Raw genomic sequence first — 20,939 nt, 5'->3', positions numbered from 1 at the left:
GGAGAGGACCCAGAGCTCCCCATTTTTTATGTGTCCTCCACACCTCAATGTTGAAATGAGTAAATCTTACAAGTGTCTGCTAATGCCTGCTAATTAAAGAAATGGTTGGGAGGCCTGTTTCTGTTTTGGCCACTGCATCAATGAAAACCATCTAGATGGTGAGAGAGAAGCCCGGTGAATCGAAGCGTAGATTTACTCCAGACTGAATAAAACAGAGCCAGACAGTCAGACTAGATCTTTATTCTGCATGAGAAAATGTGACCCAGCCGCTCAGTGAATAAATACAGGATACAGGCGACCCTGGAAGTGGACCTGTATCTGTGTACACTTCTGGCTGCAATGAAGCAGATTTAAGTATCAAACAAATTCAGTAAACAGACTAAAACACAGCAAAAGAAGAGAAAAGAGAAGCAAAGACTGGTGACGTGACGTTTCTCATTCACCTAAAACAAAAATCATTAACAAACAGCATTAAAGAACTTGGCAGGTTTTTATAATGTAGCACACTAACAGTTCTGCTCCTGCTGGTGAAGTTAACAGCATCAAGGGATTTTAACTGGAAACCCGTTAGTGTCTCAATGGGCCGATGCAGGGTTGACCCGCCTGCACCTGAACAGACATTATGATGAGCTAAGCAGATTTGTGCTCAAAGGATGATCTCATTAAAACTGACAGCAAACAAATGACGTCACTCTATGGATACAAGGCACTTCACGTCTGCATGGAGTGGCGGTTTTTCCCAAAAAACAAGTGTGCACAGTTTGGCTTTTATCTTGTCATCATTACAAATTGCATGAATGTTATTCAGCATAAGATTTAAAAAATATATCAATTTATGAACGCCGTGGGGGCTGCTTAGATTTATTGCCCCCACATGATCCCTGTATGGATTCTTATGGATTCTTTGTTCACTGGAGGAATGAAAGTAAAAGGAGATTTTCTTCAAGAAATTCAACATAACAGAGGTTGAGTGATTGATTTAGGCTACAAATGGTCATTTGTGGAATGAAGTATTCTTTTAAGCCCATTTTAGATATATAAATTAAGGCTCCAGAGTCACATTGTTCACTCAGATGCATAGATAGAAAGGAAGTGAAAACAGGTCTGCAGTAGCAGATTTGCATATTCTTCATTGATTCTCTACGACTGACAGACTCAATAATTATATAGTTTTTTAAAAAATCACTAATCTCAATCTCAAAATGTCTTAATGCCACACCAGTGCATATCACAGTTATAATGATACAGTAGTTTAAGGCTTTTATTTGTTGTGATTTACAGTTTATGTCAGTGATTCAAACATTGCCAAAAAAAAACAAAAAAACTTTGATAAAACTGACTGATATTGTCTTTAAGGACTTTAAAAGATAAAACAATAAAGACAGACTGGATGTGGTATGTTTGGGACTTTACAACAGCATATCAATACCAGCTGACATTACCACCGGTGTCGTCCAGAACTAGACTAGCAGATATTTGGTTCAGCATCCTCCTTAAAGATGGTACACAGGTGAGGAGGGAGGGGCGTCGGAGGTAAAAATGGCTCCTACTTGAACCCCTCCCAAGAGCTTTCTGACACAATCCCTCTGCTCATCCTGCTGATGCCAGCCAGCTTGACTTTGGCACGTGCCGTCCACCTGACGGCAGCTGTTGAATCCTTGGAGTCCGACAGATTAGCATAGCGGGAGGAGTCCTCCTCAAAACCACGGCCTGCCCAGGAGGCCAGCTCCAGAGGGAGGCTGAAAGAGTCGGGGAAGGACACCGGTGAGTCCTGTTTCTGGCTCTTGTCCTCCGGGGCTTCGTCATTGACGGTCTCAGTTAAGTTCTCAAGGTGAGGCGGCTCCCAGCCCTCCATCTTCTCTGGTTTTTTGGTGGGGGAGATCTGCCTCATTGTCGTGGTAACGCTCTCCCAGAAACAGTGGCCCTTCTCTGGCTTTTCTTTCTTTTCCTTCTCCTTCTCATCGTCCTTAATTTTCTTGTGGGACCTTTTAATAAAAAAAAAAAAAAGCATAAACTTAAAACCCCAAAATCAAAGATACTTTTTTATTTTTTTTTACCGTTGGTGCTGTTTATAAATCTAGATTGTTTTGGTGAGAGTTGCTGAATGTTGAGGATATAAATCGTAGTGATGTCTGGTCCTTGTTCAGGTGCTTTTTGGGTTTCTCTATTTTTACCCTCCTTAGGTGTGCTCGGCACAACAAAACTTCTAGGTACACTCGAATTGATGGTGGCCGATATACAATAGAGTGTTTGAATAAAGAAAGTATTTATTTCTGATCTGTTATTATGGACTTTTTGGTCCTATGATAGTGCACCAGCTATTTAGCCTTTTGGCAACTGCAGGACAGGGGCACGTTCACTCTCAAAACGATGCGCACCATTTTGCTGCTGTTTCCTGGTTGAACGTTGTGTTTTCTGAGAATGCTGTGAAACAGGGTGCAATAGGCTTTGGGGTATGTTTTCTCCCATTTGGTGGATGTGTCAGAAATGTACCCAGTCAACAGCGATTTTAATATAAATAAAGTTCTAGTAGCTCATTACTTATTATACATTGATGTTTTTGTTTTTACTCCACTCTTACTTTGGCAGCAGGGTGTTCAACACACCACCGTTTGTGTTTAAATAAACGTTTTGTTGTGGCTTGACACATCCCAGGTTTCACTGCAAATGTGTTGTTGTGCTGTTGTGCCATAATTTGAGACCGTGACTTTTTCTCTTCTGAACCACTCTCTTCCAAAGTAATTTCAGCTGAATGTTTCAATACTCCTGAGTTGACTGGAGGGTTATTCAGATCACCTGTTGTTGAGGGTGTGGAGACAGATTCCTGATGAAGAACAGAGAGCAGCTCGGTGTATTTCCCCTCTGGGTCAATCAGGGTGTGATGACGCCCTTTCTGAGGGCTTAAGAGAGGACACTCTGGTCACTCGGCCCCTTTGAGACATCTTTGCTGTTCTGTTTGAGGGTGATTTTGTGAAAACCTAAGTGGAGAGAATATTAACCCTTTGGAACCTGTAGCAACATTACTTTTTTGTGCTGCTTTCAGATGCCTTTCACAAGTGTTTAACCTTTGACCCCAGAGCGAATTGATACAATTTCTTTCAAAAACATGGGAAAAGAGGTAATGAGCAACTCGGTAAGAAATGCTCCACAAATTGAAAGAATTTATAGATTTAAAAAAATAGATTTTTTAAAAAGCTAGGGGAAAACTATATAATGACCATAGTTGCATATTTAAAATTGTTACAAAATTATTGTAATTTTGAGTGCTTTTTCCAAGTAATTTCCTTGTTTTTTAAACTTTATTTTAACTTTTTTTTATGTTTGTTTTGATTTGTTTTACTAATTTTTTCTCACTGTCTTGTACTTTTCACAAATTTCTTGCTAATATTTGGGTAAATTCTTCTTTTGTCGATCATTGCTTTACTCCCATGTTTTTCAAAGAAATCAATCCAATTTGCTCAGATTTCAAAGGATTAAAGAACACCGCTCGGCTTGATCACCTGCAACAGGACAGTTCTGTGTTTTTCGTCTCAGAGTTTTTGCATGCTTAATGATCACCTAATACCCGCGCGCTTAATGTGGTGATTTTGTTTATTGGTTATTTCATTGAGACCCAATAAAACCCCTTTTATGGCCATTGAGCTAAATAGCACTTGACTTGTGGTGCTTTAAGTGACAAGGAAATATATTTTAAAAACTCAGCAGCAAACCACTTTTCTTTCTTCTTAATTTAGAGTCTGCTGTGTTTTTCTTCACAGCCTCACACTGAAAGACAGCAACAGTCTAAATAGCATTGTTAAAATCTGCTTTAAAATCACTGGAATGACACAGAGGGACTAAAATTAGTTTTTATATATATTGTTTTTGATTTGGAGGTGAACTATCCTGTTGCACAAGATTTCAGCATATTAAATAACCAGCTGACCTCTTACACCTTAATTATACATAGAACTGACTGGGTGAGGTACAGCAAACCATTACATTGGAATTCCCGGTTCTTTGTCACAGACTAATGTGACTAATTTAGGTTTTCCTTTTCACACATGTTCCGCTTCCTCAAAGGGTCCAGAAGCTAATAACTGCTGGCAAGTGAAATTGTGACTGAAGTATAAACAAATATAAGTGGCTGGACATGACTCCATTATTTCTGATCAAATTTGTAAATATTTTTACTCTACACACTTGACTGGTAACCACCACTCAGTATATCCCACTTACACTGACATGAACCAGAACTACCTCGGTGACATACATTTATAATGCTAGTGGCGACCCCAATATTTTGAGTGCAGTCACATATAGTTGTTAAAAAGTTATCACCTCAACAATCCAATGCAGAGAAACCATCACAGAGAATGTCATTTATTTATCAAAATGGCCATATGATAAGATTTCTATAGGCAAAACTTTTCTTTAGTATTTTGGTGTTTTAAAACAAGGTCGCTGCTGTAAAGTCCCCTTGGCCAAGAAAAACACTGATAAAAACTCCTTCATTTCAACTGCCGTAAACATCTTAAATGAATATAATGATCCATACATCTACATAAACACTATGCCACCTTGCACACAGAAGTATATTGTCATTTTTATTCTGTCTCAACTTTTGTATTAGGTATTTATTCTGTTGTTGTTTTTTAAAGGAACACATGCTCTATGTTTATTGTTCGAGTTTGTTTTGCAGGGTACGTAAAGCCACGTCTAAAACAATTTTCTGTCACGACAGACGACAAAGGTTTCTGAATCTGAATCTGAAGCATGGCTTTCATTTGTATGCCTCACAGAGCTCCATTTAATGCTGAAAAACTACAATTCCCAGGGGGTGGAGCTTCAGCCAACAGGGTTGTGCACAGGTGTGCTGCATACTACCAGTGATTAGACTGAGACTGGTTACTGTTACCTGCCCGTTCATTGTTGATTGATGTGCGCTCTGATGAAGGACTGACAGACCGAGAGCTCAGAAAAAAAGTGAAATACTGCATAGATGGAAGTGTGAGGAAATATTTTCTACAAGTTTGGACTTATTGATATTTCCAGCATCTTGCCAAGGCTATAAGCTGGGAAGAGTGGTCGTCCTACATCACACACTTCAGCTTCAAAGTAAGTTTAATTAATCTTGTCAAAGGTGTCATATCTTCATGTTTGGCATGTAAAAACACAGCGAGTACACAGAGTAACATGTGTGATGATAAATGATGGTGTGTGTAACCTCACCCTCTGCGGTCAGCCAGATTGACTCCGGTTAACAAGAAGTGCTCGTCATCTTTAGAGGAGAACATCTTCTTCTCCCGCCTCTCTTTCTTTGACATGATCTTCTTCACTTTGGCCTCCTGATAGAAAACAAGAGACAAGAAATGAGCATTTGGTTTTGAACTGCAGCGCTGAATTGCTTATCCCCATCTGTTGCATGTGAGCGTCTTATCTCTGATGCCCTTTTGTGAGTGATTTATAGTCTCTCCTGTGAGCGTGATTTCATAAAGTCAACAAGAATTTAGAAAAGCAGCCTCATGCTAAGATTGATGACTGTTCACTTTTTAAAAACTGTTTCAGGGCTTTATTGGCTCTGAACTAATGAGATGTGCACTCTCTGTCAAACCTAAATCATCTTCGTATCTATCATCCATATTTAAGGCCCTTTTCAAGTCAATCATCCTTAAAGGAAGATCTTGACATTTTTGCAGAGATGGATGTTAAAACTGATACTGCCTATAAATATAAAGCTACTGCCAGTAGCTGATCAGCACTTATATTCGTACAAAGACTGGAACTAGATGGGAAATTGCTGTCTAACTGTGACAAAATCAGGCTATCATCACCTTGAACTCAATAATTAACCCCTTAAAACCATATTGGTTTGATTTCTTTTTAAGACATGGGGAGAAGGCAACAAGCAACTTTATAAGACAAGGCACCAGTAATAGCAAGAAATTGGTTAAAAAAGAAAAGAAATATCAAAAACAATAGATAGAAATGAGCTTCTACCCACTTAAACACATCCGCTCTGATGGATATTTGTACCTCAAAGAATGACCTACTCCAGATTAGCCTACATTTACACAGGTTGTCGTCTATTCTAATAGATATTTGAACCTGCACAGGAGGTAGTCCATTCTGATATTTGTACCCAGAATGAGCTTCTAGCTGTTTATACACGCAGTAGTCCATTTTGATAGATATTTTCTACCTGACAGAACGACCTACTCCACTTGACAAAATGACCGACTGCACATTTAATTACATTTAGGCAGCAGTCCACTCTCAAAAGGTATTTGTTGATATATAGATGACAACTTTATGGTAAATTTATAAGACTATAAATAACTTCACCCGACAACTTTTATTGCTGTTAGATTTCAAACTTACGACCACAGCCTCAGTGGTATTGATAAATAAATACAGAGACAGAGAGAGATAGACTGTGCGGCATTGCCTTGGCATTAACACTTGGCACATTCCAGTGGAAGACCCTCCGCTCCCTCTGAAACTCCCCCGGTCTCCCCCGTCGCCTCAGAATTCCTCCCTGCCCTCGCTGCTTTCCACCGAGCACAGATACCGCCCTCCGCAGCGATTATGGAACAAACTTTTGGCTCGGTTTCGCCCCGTGCCTGGGAAGAATTCCCAATGTCAACTGTCAAGGCCATAACGTTTACTCCTACTCGTATCCGTGCCTGCCCTTGTGTTACCGTTGTCAAAACATTCTCAGCGCTCAAATTATTTGATGAATGCACCTGACCTTGGCGACCTCTTTACTGTTTCTTTTGTTTCTATGTTACCTATCAAGGAGGTCCTTAACTCAAGGCGCTGCATGCAACACAATCTCTCCTGAGGATGTGGCAGCAGCTCCAACAAACAAACAACTAGCTGCACATGAAAGCTCTCAAACCAAACAGGAACACGTACAATGAGATCTGTCACCACATCTGAGATCAAGCGTCACAGTGTCACAGTTTAGATAACATGAACTTAAGCAGAACTGTTCGTACTCAAGGCTACATAAACTCTACGTTTCATCAAATGCACACAAGAAAACTTACGATCTCTGCTCGTATTCAGAACTATGAGATGAATTTGTTATATCTCAGAAGACACGCACTGTTGCTGATAACCAAAAAATCTAATTCTCCTCGTCTCACCTCTCATCATCATGAACGTGCCCGAACGCTGCCAGTTTCTTTGCGTTTATTATCATCAAGAAATATTTACAAAAATCTTATCTCAGCTATTTCAACACCCTGTCTCTACTCCATCTGTCTCCTTCCTCGCTCTGCTTCTTGTTTCCTGTGTGCCGTCAAGTGTAAACCATGGGTCAGATTTGCTGTAGTTTGAGCTTTGCAGAAACAGAAACCAGAGATGCCAAAACAGATTGAGTGTATCAGTGTGTATACGTGTGTGTGCATGAACTGTAAATTCCAGCAGTGTGTGTGTGCACCTACAGAGGCCCGGCCTATTCACCATTCTCTCCAGCATTAACCTCCAGGGCCTCTAGATCCAAAGCAGCTCAGGGCCCAGTAATCTGTCCGGCCAAGAAGTAGGTAAACCAAGCAGCTCACTGAGGCTCGCTGTGTGGGGGAGCTCTACCTACAGCTCCACGCCTGGCAGAACAATAGAGCTCTTATTGGACCGAATTCCTCCATCCATACCCCTGAGATGGAAGCTGGGAGATTAAAGATGCATTTGAGTTTGGAAATATTGCTAAAAAAAAAGGAATAAGGTCGTTCTTTTGGATGGTATGTGAAAGTTTCAAGTGTTAGTGGTTCTGCATTTTTACATTTTAAAGCAAAGCGCACTAAACTCATTGTTGCCAGCTGTGGTAGAGAGGTCAACTTCTACTGGCCAAGTGGCTAACTTCTGGTTAGCCCTCCAAGAACTTAAATTGTGATAAAAATGATTTAAACGTGTTGCTCTTAAAAGCATTTGTAATGTTAGCAGACCAAATCGATGAAATTGTGATAGTAAAACCAGTCGTTCTGCAGGGGTTGCGACACTAAAAAGAAGATTTATCCAATGATTTACGATGTCTCTTTTGCCATGTAAGTCTTTGAGGATCTTTTTGGGCTCCATTACGCGACGAGTTGTAATTCCACGTTTGCCCGTTGTGTAAAATTCTCTTCAAAGCTCAGCGCTGTTCCTGGGGGCTTGTTGGCCAATAGCTACCATGTAAAACAGAAGCACTATCCTCTTCTGTTTTGGTTAAGGGAGAGCAAGGCTTATAGGGCTCCATAATTAATTACAGCATTTCTATGGCTAATCATGATTTAATCATATTTTTAATTTCATGATCTTGCATTACATAACAGTTATGAAGTCCACATTGACGAACTAAAGCAATTCTTACCAGATTGTCTTGAGTAGGACTCAAATACAGCAAAAAACTGCAAAAGACAAGCATAAAATGGGCATGTCTGTAAAGTGGAGACTCGTGGCTACCACAGACCCCATATTCATTCAGATATCTGGAGGTCAGAGGTCAAGGGACCCTTGTGGGATGGCCATGCTGTTTTCCCATTGTCAAAATTTAGCCTGTGGAGCGTTATTTAGCCCCCTTCCTGAATTCTGGTCTTCTAGTTTCAAATGATACCAGCATCATCACTCTGGCTTTAAAACAGTCCGTTACAGCTTCTTAAAGATGGAAATGTCGGCCAGTAATTAACGTGATTACAAAAATTAACATTAACTTAATGTCATCGCGATTAACATGTTAATGTTGAAAGCTGTATTCTATAGCTATTACTATGTGAAATTAATATTTAATTTAGAATTAAAAGTTAAAGCAAAAAAAAACATATCTTGTTCCACTTAAACACAATCTGTAACAAAGATTAAAAATAGCCAGTAGTGGTTTAAAAAATGTCTGTTTTTAAAGTATATCAAATTTTCATGTTTTTAGGACAATATGTATTATGTTTTTGAAAGTAGAGCTTCGTGAATTTCATGTTGGAAAATGGTTAGACAGCACTGTAGAGTGAAAACGGAATCGGCCTTTTACAGTGAACCTCATCTTCCACGGCTCCATTGTGTGTCCTAATATGAGCATAAAACGGCCGATGGTAGAAGAATTGTAGCCTTCCACGGTGTCTGAGCAGTCTGAGGCTATTTTCAGCCTTGTTTTTCTTCCACGGCGATTGTTCCCATCCAAAAGACCCAGCTCCTCGAAAGAATGTTGCGTTTCCTTCCCTTCTCCAGCCCAGCTACCCCTATACTCGCAAACAGGACAGGTCGTGAAATATGTTCTGTGAACTGAGTCACCTACAGTAGCTTTACATACAGCAGGAAGAACACCAGAGTTCAGGGACAATACACTGAGTGTTTGAGGTTTTCCACGGTCAGAGAAGTTCAGACACGACCACACCTTTTGAGTAAAGACTTGTTGTCAGTACAGATCAGCAGATGTGACATATCTCTCAGGAACAAAGACACAGCACATAATCTCTCTCTCTCACACACACACACACACACACACACACACACACAGTGTTTGGAGTGGGCAAAGCTGCAGATAAAGGTGCCTGCACACATGAAAGCCCTTTTGTCAAACCTGCATGATACAACCATTATTTATAAATTCTTAGAGATGATGACAAAGACATTTTCTCCAACAGACTCACTATGACCTTCAGCATAATTTACACTATAAAATGTTCATAATGTTATGATTGTTAACTTCATTTTTTACCTAACCTTAAAGCCATATTCATTTTAAAATTAGGCGTACTGTTTATTGAAATGGGTGGGGTGGATTTGTCGATAGCAATTTCGGTTTCTGGTTAAACAAATCAGTTCTCATCATGAAATCAATCATTATTAATAGTTCAATAGCTCCAACTCAACCAACTACAACAGTAAAATCTGGCTTTTATTTACCCTTTGAAAACTCAGCAAAATGGCTTGATCTCTTTAAAAAACATGGAAATAAGGCAAATAGCAACTTAACAAGAAATGACCCTAAAATTAGCAAGAAATTAGTAATTTAAAAAAAAAGAAAAAAAAGGGTAATTACCTGAAAATTGGCCCACACACAAAAAAGGAAAAGAATAGATATTTTAAAAAGATGAAAAAGGCCTAGGACATTGCTAAAAATTGAATAAAATAATCAATATAAAATAGTGTATATATTCCTACTTTGACATCATTTTAAAATTATAGTAATTATAAATATAGTTTTCTGGACATTTCCCCTAGTTTTCTGATAATTTTCTTTCCCTCTTTTTTAAGCTTTTTTGTTGTCACATTTTACTAATTTGCAAGTAATTCATAGCAACTTGCTGGTTTTTTTTTATTACAGAAAAAATGATGCCAATCCAGGTTTCAGTGGGTTAATGCATAAGTGATTATAATCTAATATAATGATATATAATAGTATAACAGTCCAAGGGAACATTTTTCTGCGCTTTTACTTAAATGAAGGATCTGAATACTTTCTCCACCACTGGTCAAAACAAATACAATACATTCTTTAAATCTTTACCCTAAACTACCCTTCAGACCACTGTTCCAGACTCTGGGTTTAAGGATAAGGATTACAGTGCAAGTGCACAGACACACACACACCCACACACCCACACACACACACACACACACACACATGCCGTAACAACAAACAAGACCGTTTTCCAGTGATAAGGTTGAGGATAAAGCAGGGGATGACAGCTGAAGGCTGTACTGTTTACAGATAAACACAGCAGTCCTCTGACCCTCCTGCTTCACCTCAGCTGCACTGCGAAACACTCACGAGAAGAAACCGTCTGTGCATGTGAGAACATCGGGGGCACTGAGTTTTCAATGACATGAGACTGATTCTTTAGGGTTACAAGTGTAACGTTAAAAGTGCAACATTGTGAGCTTGTGCACGTGTGTACAGTCAATGTGCGACAAGATAAGAGCATGTTGGATAACTGCATATCTTTAGGGGGTAGCTGTGTAAGTTTGGAGTTTAAATTTGGAGGCCAGTGGTGTGTTTGTCGCTGTGTTAGGTCCCATTAGCTGTGAGGGTGTGATGTTTACCTTGGATACTGCAGTAACAGCTTCCTCCTCCTCTTCCTCTCCTTCTATGTCTTTGTCCTGTGACAGAGACACACACGAACACACACGCACCAGCAGTGAGTTAACACAAATAGCAATCCCCCAAACACAAACGCACACACACATACAACATCCAAACTTTGCAGCAGGGATGTGTGTGTGTGTGTGTGTGTGTGTGTGTGTGTGTGTGGAGTGTGTGCAGGCTTTTCCTGTAAAAGAGAGAGCAACCTTTTCAGGAGTGTAACATAAACACGCTGTGTTTGCAGGGCGAGATGGAGGGATGGGTGGATGGAGGACTGGAGAGGATGAGGGGAAGCCACCGAGCTGAAAGGGCAGATTTAAACAAAAGAGAGAGAAAATACATTCATGACCTATCGCCTCAACAGTACATGACACTATTTGGGTATTTAAGTGGAGCTATTTTGGTTCCATTGTGCTTCAGTCTCCGGATTTCTTTTCTCTATTTTTTCATATATCCTTTGTATAATATTTGTGCTACATTTCATAGTTTCATTGTTTTTGGAAGCACTTTGTTACTTTGTTTTATTTAGAGCTGTTATCTAATAAAAATAGTGTTAATGACCAATAAATACACAGAGCTGTAGACTTTTGAGTTGGACTTGGTGTTAAGTCAGAACATTAGGTTTGACTTGGACAATTGGTTTACATTGTAAACAACTGTGTACACTGTTATGATCCTGCCTCTTGAAACAATTTAACAAATTAAGCAAATTATAACTTTCAATGTTATTTACAGAATACTTTTTATTAGGGGGGGGTGAAATGAGTAGCTTGGTAAAAAAGGTCCTGCAAATTACAAAACAAAAATGCAAAAGGTGACAAAAAATGGCCTGAAAAGTATTTAATATCATCAAAGAGCTGTGGAAATGTGTCTGAAAAACTGTAATTCTAATAAATAGTTACTTAAAATTATATTACAGTAAAAATAAATACAAATATATATATGCATACATACTTTTTAAAAACATTTTTTATAATCATTTTCTTCTTTTTTTGATTTTTTTTCTTTTTTTTATTTTTAGGTTAATTCTTTTTTTTTTTTTACTAATTTCTTCTTTATTTTTGCCAATTTCTTATTAGGTTACTCACTGCCTTCTTTCTATGTTTTCTGAAAGAAAATCAAGCCAATATGCTCACATTTCACAGGCTTATTTAGAGTGTTTTTAACCTTAGAAATTCATTCTGACTGATATTTACTTGCACTTTGCCTGTTTAGACCTCTGACTTGACTTGGCCTCGCTCCAAAGACTTACTAACAAACATTAAATCATAAGAAGGGGGCAGACGCATAAAGTCATCAGACACGCAGCTGAGCCTGAGATTAAGGAAGTGGAGCCAGAAGTCCTGTAAAATGATCAAAGCTGTAAGAACTTCTACCATCTAACAACTCCACTAGAGAAAGAGAGAGAAAGGGAGGAGGAGAAACGGTGGTCAGACATGTCTGAGCAAAGTCTGCTTGGTCTCCGCCACCTTAGCTGATCAAAGACACACTCTCACACACACTCACACATACTGATCGCTGACTACTGTTGGAGCGTGAAAGCATTAACAACTGAGAACTGAGGGAGAGAGTGATGGGAGGAGAGAGGGAGAGAGAGAAAAAAGAGAGAGAAGAGTTTCTGAGGAAAGAAACGCTCCTAACAACAAAAAGCAAGCGTTCTGCTTTCACACCTCAGGGGGCCATTTTTTCTCTGTCTGCCAGTCTCTCCCTCTTTGACTGAGTCTGTGTGCAAGTGTGTAAATTTCACCACAGTGTTGTCTTTAAAAAAGCCAGATTACTAGGCAATAAAGACGCACTGTGAATTTCAACACCAAAGTACAAACAGTAGTTTCCAACAGCTACTGCACACCAACAACACTCCACACTCTCCAAGTTCAGGGACTTTTTTTTGGGCCACAAAACTTGGCCTCAACATTTTGACAATTATGCTTTTTTCGCTTTCTTGCCAAAAATTAGATGTGAAGATTTATACAAAGCTACAGGGGGAGGAAATGGTGAGCTTATTTTAGCATGAAGACTGTAATGTTTAATTTCATATATTTTTTGTGTTCTGTAACAAGTGAAGTCAGATATTAAAACAATCAGTGTATGGCTGCTTTTTCTACTTGCCTGCGGTGGTGGATTTGCAGCTTATCTGCCATTGGTTAGTGGACAGTACTTTTCGCCAAGTGTGAGAAATCATTGTTGTCGGAAGTAGCCAGATTCAGAGGCTGATGTAAACTGCTTGTTATTATGGCTTGAATAGATAAAAAAACATGAAAAGGTGGCTGAGTGGCATCTCTAAAGCTTAGTAATTAACACCCTAGATCATATTTATGTTTTAAAACAAAAAATGTAGTTTTACATGAGAGGCAGTGATTTCCTGGAATCTCTGGACAGCAACCTAATCTCCACGTCTGTCCGTCCTAGAAGAGGGATCCCTCCTCCGTTGCTCATCCAGAGGTTTCTTCCAGTTAGTCCCCATAACAGAGTTTTTTTGGGGAGTTTTTCCTTAGTTGCTATGTGGGTCTAATGACAGAGGGATGTTATATGCTGTAAGGCCCTCTAAGGTAAATTGTGATTTGATTATATATAAAAGTGATGCTGAATTGATTCAATAAAAATGTTGGCATTGTACATTTTAGCAAACCACTAATATTAATTAATATTAATATTAATATTAATAATAATATGTAACATTTGTATGTTATGTAGTGGATATGTTGAAACTTTTACATTTATTTATGTTATACTAAAGCACAAAAAACACTAATTTATACACTTGTTTGGGGTTTGTATATTTGTAATGTATTCATGTTTTAAGTTTTGGGGCTAAGCTATGCTAGACATCTTTTGGCCACAATTCCTTTATTCAGGACTTTTTGCATATCCCTCTTTTTACACACACATTCATGCTGGACCCCTGAATGGGAGTTCGGTGCCGACTTATGGGCACCTCAACAGAGCCCAGAAGGCACACTGGCACCTCTCCAGTCCACAGTCCGTATTTGGTCTGTACTTTGGCTAAAAACCCACAGACTGAGCTACCCCAAAGTCTATATCAAGACAGGGGTTCAAATCCACGCAGACATTTGTCCACTGGATAATATGTCCAACGCCTCAACCACTTGGCCATCCTGGTGTATAGCTGCAAGAAGTGTCATCGTATTTTGTGTTGAACTACTGCTTTAAATGTATAACGGCTTTAGACGAGCCCTACTTTTTTCACGTAATGATGATTTGGTTTCAACTTGTAAGATAAACCTCACAAACGTTTGATTTCCACTATTTTAACCCCAACCCCTTCAAGAAGTGATCCACTCAGCTTTACCTTTCTTCTCTTCCCCTCTAACGATTTAGATGTGAGGCCGTCTGAAGTCTCTGCTCAGACCTGATCTGTCCTCTCATGATCCCGCTTCATAAAGAGGGTGGAATTAAAGCGGTGTTATTGAAGTATTCAGGTGTGTTAGCGCTTTAAGCCATAGGCAAACAGGCACACGCACCTCCTGCAAGCTCACAGCTGCCTCTCACAGCCTGTTGAACTTCAATAGAGAAATGAGCGGTGAGAAAGCAAGCAGCGGCACAGGGCCTGCACTGTTGTCTCCCTCGAGCACTCTGGAGGGAGAGCAGATATTAATTTCCCCCTTTATGCTTTTCTCTTTTTCCACTGTGGATGTATTATCCTTTTATATTAGTCTGTCTGTCTGTTTGGCTAACGCTACAGTTTGAAGTCATTTGACTGGAACCGCATGGGAATCATCTGTTCTGCCGTGAAAACAACTGAGAACAAACTAGTACAAAAGAAAGAGACCTACTGTAGCCTGTTATGAGTAAACATAACATTTCAATCAAGTGAGAAAATAGTCCTTTGAGTCAGACAAGCTAAATGGCAGACTTGTGGGTCACTGGTTTCATCCCCACAACCAGGATAAATGCTTGTGGTGACCTTGAGCAAGGCTCCTGATCCTGTGTCCGGGTGTGACTGTGTATGAAAGTCACAGAAACCTCTCTGGGTGAATTAAGGTTATTTAAAAAAGTAGACCTTGTAATTTTTTTTTATTGCACTAAAAAGTCAGGTGTTTCTATTATTCTGTCCACCTTTTGCTCATATGGACATGTGCATACGGATTACGTGCTTTGGTCTCAAATAGTTAAATTGTTTTGTATTAGCTGCTGTTTTCATGGTCTATATTTGTATTATTATCAGCTTCTTAGTCATCTAAGCTCTTTGGAAATGTGCTTTGAAATGTGCTAACCTGCAAGATAGTAACCTAGACATAAATTAAATGAATTAATTGAACACCAGTCTACTGGGTCAAAGTGCAATGTTTGTTGGACCCACCCACCCTGAGAGGACTTTCACACTTTAAACCTGAGAAAATTGCCTTTTTCTTTTAGAACATGGAGATAAGGCAGTGAGCAACTTAACAAGAAATGATCCAAAAATCTGCAACAAAAAAAAAGCAAAAAGTTCCAAGAAATGTACCTGAAATAGAAAAAAAGGAAACTCAAAAAAACTCAAAGGACAAAAACAGGAAATAACCTGAAAAAGTGCCAGAATAAAACAAAACAAAACATATATATACATATATATATATATATATATATATATATATATATATATATATATATATATATATATATATATAACCTAACAATAAGCAACCTTTTAATTATGATAATTACATAGTTTTTTAATATATATTTCCCTTGTCATGATTTAGCCTCTCTATCTTTCTTTTGTAGCTAAGGCTATTTTCTTGTCACTTTTTATATTTTTTTTGTAAGTTGCTGACTGCCTTTTTTCCCCGTGTTCAAAGGCTTGTTAAAGGCGTCCAAATGCAGCACAAAAAAACTGGTGACGATCCAGGTTTTAAAGGGTTAAACTAGGTCTGTTGCTCTGAGCATGACGCGGATGGGTTTATATTAGAGTTTGTGGAAAGTCTGGTGCATCTCAAACAGATGCTAAAGGGCGCCTCTGGCGTCATTATAGTGTTGCCAGAGATACTGCCTAAGCAGCGTTTTTGACGCCATGGGAGTGATACCACACTGGCTGTATATATGTGATGTATTTTTCTGAAAAACTGCCCATGGAGCTCTTAAACTTATTCCCAAAGCAAAAATTTAAGTATTTCATTCTCTGTTTTATTGTCACATAGATATTATATCTGAGCCTGTCTCAATCAGATAATGATGACTAGTTAGTTTTATTACTGTAAATACTGTCATGTAAAACCAGTCTTTTTTTTTCATTATGTACACCTGTCTCAGTCTTCTAATCCATTGTTCCACAGTGGGTGGTTTATTCTGCAACCAGGAAACAATTTCTATTTTTTTATTTTTTTATAAGTAACTATTTGAATAGCTTTAGTCATTCTTCAAACAAAAATAACAGAAGCATCCTGGTTCCTGCATCTCAGATACTACGATTTGCTTCTTTTATTTGTGTTCAAACACCCTATGTATGGATTTGGGTTTTGAACTGTTGGTTAGACAAAGCAAACCACATGAATATGTCAACTTCAATTCGGGGAAATTGTGAACATGTGTACTATTTTCTGACATATTAAAGACATGGTTGGATTACGGGGCAGGCCTACAGCAGCCAGGGCTGAGGGGGCCCTATAAGCCAGAGCCTCTGCGTGAAGTTGCTGTTATTAACTTTCCATTTCTCGCTGGGTTCAGTCACTCTTGTCAGTAACAGAACCCCAAAAGAAATGAAAACTGAAGGATAGTCTCAACATTCAGTTTGAAAATGTCACAAGAAAGAAACCACCATGATACATTTTAAGTGAGTATTTATGTCCTCAGTTTATTTAGAGGGGATGAGCACTCAAACAAATGAGATGCAGGTGAATGTAGTTATTGTGTTGCCAAGTTAGGGCCCCGAAAACCCCACAAACACAATCTGTCATCAGTGAGCATCACTCTAGTTTTTGCAATGTGTCCTGCACCGTTGGCACACCTTTTTGGCTTTTTTTCTGTCCAATTCAGCATGTTGAATTGGCATCATACAGCTGAGCCTGTCAGTGAATTAAATCACTCTGATTGGAAGTTCAGCTCAGTTCCCAAGAAGAGAAACGTAAGCAAAGAAAGCAAACAAACAGCTAAAGTCAAGAGGGAGTGAGGTTGAAACAAACTTTGTTATTTAGGATAAGATATGTTTTTATTCATTGAGCACTTCAGCAGAAATGGTTCTTGGTTCTTGATTCTTCTGTAGCACTCGGTAAATATCATTTATTCTTTCAACATCCAGTTGTGTTGTTATGTGCTAACAAGCTAACAAGTGTCTTGAATTCATCCTGTCAATCATCTGGTTTCCCCTTTTGAATGATGAGTACAGATCACTTGCTAGTATGGAGTTATTTCTTCTAACGCAGGCGCAAAACGTACATGTTAGTCAGCTGTTGTGCAGCTTTTTGCTCAAGAAACAGATAACGTGAGGTGACGCAGCAGTTCATTCATGACTCTAAGAGAATTTTTTAAAAAGGCAAAAATATCCATCCAATGTGGTGGTGATGTAAAAATGCTGCAGATAATCAGTCTTTTGCTTGCTCTACTTCACTTTGTCTGGCTGAGGTCAAACAGTGTTTTGGATAAGGGGAAGGAAAAGCCTGCGAGTCCAGACTCTGTTATCTTTACCCGTGCTCCATCCTGTATCACTGCTGCGCTTGATCTGCCTCTTCACTGTGTTGACGACATTTTATGATCCGACCCCTGACCCCTGCATGTACTTAATCGTCATGGCGACTCAGGGAGACCTCCCTGATGACTTTCCCAGGAATTCTGGGGAGAAGTTGCTGCTCTGATCTCAGATCAAATGGCCAATAAAATGCAGTCAAGGGTCGCAGATCTCGACATCATCACAACAACAGATGAAGAATGTTGGGAAGTGGTGTTTAAATATATTCTCTTACTTTCTGCATTAAACATTGATTTATTACACAGCTTAAAGCAGTTCTTATCACAGATACAGTAAGCTGAGCAGATACCACAAGAATGACGATAGCACATTATTTAGTTGCCATCATGATTCTTGCCTATGGAGAAAAAAAAACTGCGTGACTTTTAAATTGTGTGTCTATCAGATATTTTGGGATCTTGTTATAAATGAACGAAACTATTATGTGACATTTTATCGGAATTTTAGGATTTAACTTGAAGTCAACACCTGACTTGGAGCTGAATCTGGGCTCCACATGTTAAAAACACATACTGGAGAGGATTTTACTGCAAGTGGCTCAAGAAATAAACATGTCAGCTTGCTATTCCGTGTGAGACGGGACTGCTGGATGCCTTTCCTTGTGTGCTTTTGAGTGTGTGTGTGTGTGTGTGCACGTCTTTATCATCCCCTATGCCCCCCAACACCTTGACAGAGCCCAGCTGCTTGCAACTGCTGATACAGAGGCCTCACACACTGTTCACCTGAGAAATGTGAATATGTACAAACATAACATTGACTATATATATATATATATATATATATATATATATATATATTGTTGATGTTAATAAAATAAGGATGATAATGTGTATAATAACAATCTGAGGACTCTTAAATCATTTTCAGTTTCTCAGTTTCTTTATCTTAGTCTCCCTCCTTTCTTCCTCCCTACAACTGTATTTTAAATGTGATTCATTTAACAAAAAAAGACACAAAACACACAATCTTGTTGTTATTATTATCATTATTATTTTCAATAATAATATAATATCATTATTGTGAACCTTTTTGCCCACAAAAGTCTAATCATGTATTGAAAATCTGATATTGTGCCAGCCCTAGTGTATTAGGTAGTAGGGTTTTAGGAGGAAGCGGGTATACTGTGATTGGCCTCCACTATACCATTGCCTATATGTTTTCTCTTTTTCCAATTACAAGTGCAGTCTGTAAATCCAAACTCTGATCTTAAAGCTTCAGATCCAAAGTTGACACTCAATTAAGTCTGATTTAAATTCTCTATATAGAGATATAACAATGTTATTCGCATTTAGTATAGATGGATTTATGTTCTCTCTCTCATAATTTAGGATTTTTATTCTTTCACCTATTGCATCACTATATTCCTGTATTATATAAGTAGTAGCTTTCCATTTAAATAGCACATTAAGGTTATATATATATATAATTTACAGTTCTGCACCCTCCATGTACAATATGTAAGGATTGGTTTGGTTCATTCTGCAGAGACATGACTCCTCTTTGACCTCCCAGCATGTTCTGTTACTCTCCTCCACAGCTGACTTGACAGGAGTTAGAGCACTTGTCCTCCTTCTCCTCGTCTGCTCTGCATTTTATTAACAGAGGACAACAATGGATTTAAGCCTTAAGCTGCCTTTTTTTAAAAATGTATTTTAATCCTGAAAATTAGAAAAAATCTTTATGGAGCCTGTCATTAAGATCAGTCTGTTGTGTATGTTTTAAATCTTGTCAAATAAATACAACATTGAGGTATTTCTAGTCATTTGTTTAAAGTTTTGCAGCTTCAGTAGAAAAAAAGATCCAAACAGCATGAGAATATTTTTTTTTTAAATGTAGTTAAAACCCCCTTTTATGCATAATTCTAATTATTTAGTCTATGTCTAGTTTTTAATTGATTTATTATTAATTTACTTAATAATAATCTGTATTTTGGGCCATATCCATCTCAACAAATAATATGAACCCTTTAAATACATTTGGTAGCCTAAATAAATAAAAAGTCGTACAATGTTATTGTCTCAGTTTGAGCCCCGTTTTGATATATTGACCATAGTCTCTAGAAAAAAATAAAACTGCCGAAACAAGTGGGCTGAACAAGTGTAACAATGAGGCTACACTCTAGTAGAGTAACCTATTATCATTTCGCCATATAACACCCTGTTGTTTCAGGAAAGAAATCTCACTGACTGTCCTTATTGGCGGTTTATTGTTTGAGTTTCCATCTCATTACCTTATAGGAGTGATGATAGTGCCAGGACATGTCGTCTTCCTCTGACGCATAATCCACCAGCACTTTACTCTTGCTTTTCTTGAACATATCTCCACTTGAAACAAGCCGTCTTGATCGTCTTTTTAAAAGTTGCCTTCTCTGGCCAAAAATCTGAAGTTCACCCTAAAAACTTTACTCCCGTTTTGTCCGTTTTTCCGAGGAGATCGCAGCGACGCACCACTGCTCCGCTCTTCAGGTTATTTCTCCTGCAGCAAATCCTGGAGGTTTTCTCTGAAAACAGCTTATTCATTCATAGAAGTGCCAGGAGCTGCAAGGATCGAGCTGTTTTTTTAATGACGCCTACTATTTCGTAAGAGTTTGGCGTGTGTTTGGTGCGTTTTTACGCAGGCTCGACCACCTGGACCTCAAAGCGTCGCTCCTCCCATCGGCTCCCCCTCTGCTCCGGCTCCTTGATGTTGCCATGGTAGATGGAGGAAGGGGTCATACCTCTCATCTCTAGCCAATACAAGCATTGAGCCGCGCATTCATGCAAAAATAATGTCACTTTTTCATATTCTGAATAACTATAAGGCTGAGGAAAAAACACGGAAACGGATATTTTGAAGCTGTCCCCAGAGAGTCATGTTTTATAAATAGATACATTTGTTTTTTGTTTGAATTATACAGGCCTACCTTATCTTTTCTTTAGTGGAAGAAACACTATATTCAAGTACAAGTAGCGATAAAACATGGTAAAATACTCATTTTAAGATTCTTATATAAGTAACTATAATAACAGTAATAATATAATAACAATAGTAATAATAACAATATAGTAACTGTAACAAATTTTCATGTAAAATTAGGGTAAGTACTGGCAGCTGTAGTTGCCAGCGTCCTGCCTTTACTTTACACTGTAACTACCGTAAATTACATCAACAGTATATTACCATTAAAGTTATTTCAGTACTCTGCAGTAGAATTTGTGGTGTACAGTGTAATTTTGGCTC

General features: G+C 38.5%; 1 protein-coding gene across 2 annotated transcripts; it reads right to left on the bottom strand.

The window, feature by feature from the left end:
• Positions 1–224: 224 nt before the first annotated feature.
• On the bottom strand, positions 225–20,340 carry LOC121955132 (testis development-related protein). Of its 2 annotated transcripts, XM_042502954.2 has the most exons (4): positions 19,951–20,338; positions 10,999–11,055; positions 5,212–5,327; positions 225–1,985 (listed from the first exon to the last, which is right to left on the bottom strand). In XM_042502954.2, the coding sequence occupies exons 1-4, from the start codon at positions 20,035–20,037 to the stop codon at positions 1,547–1,549; spliced, it is 699 nt and encodes a 232-aa protein (XP_042358888.1). In that variant the 5' UTR covers positions 20,038–20,338; the 3' UTR covers positions 225–1,546. The 2 variants fall into 2 exon arrangements, with proteins under 2 accessions (XP_042358888.1, XP_042358889.1); XM_042502955.2 differs by lacking the exon at positions 10,999–11,055 and having other exon boundaries at positions 19,951–20,340.
• Positions 20,341–20,939: the final 599 nt, after the last annotated feature.

The sequence above is a fragment of the Plectropomus leopardus genome, chromosome 16 (genome assembly GCF_026936395.1).
Source record: "Plectropomus leopardus strain MGB_pleo_1.0 chromosome 16, ASM2693639v1, whole genome shotgun sequence".
Classification (NCBI taxonomy): Eukaryota; Metazoa; Chordata; class Actinopteri; order Perciformes; family Serranidae; genus Plectropomus; species Plectropomus leopardus.
Note: the sequence above shows the minus strand (reverse complement) of the source record. Positions and strands in the feature narration are given on the sequence as shown.

Bases quoted from the DNA above. Each gene is read 5' to 3' on its own strand.
- LOC121955132 (XM_042502954.2), bottom strand. From the start codon at position 20,037: ATGTTCAAGAAAAGCAAGAGTAAAGTGCTGGTGGATTATGCGTCAGAG. The intron at 11,056-19,950 runs GTAATGAGATGG...TCTCTGTCACAG, and splicing joins ACTATCATCACTCCTATAAG to GACAAAGACATAGAAGGAGA. The intron at 1,986-5,211 runs GTGAGGTTACAC...TTTTATTAAAAG, and splicing joins AATCTGGCTGACCGCAGAGG to GTCCCACAAGAAAATTAAGG.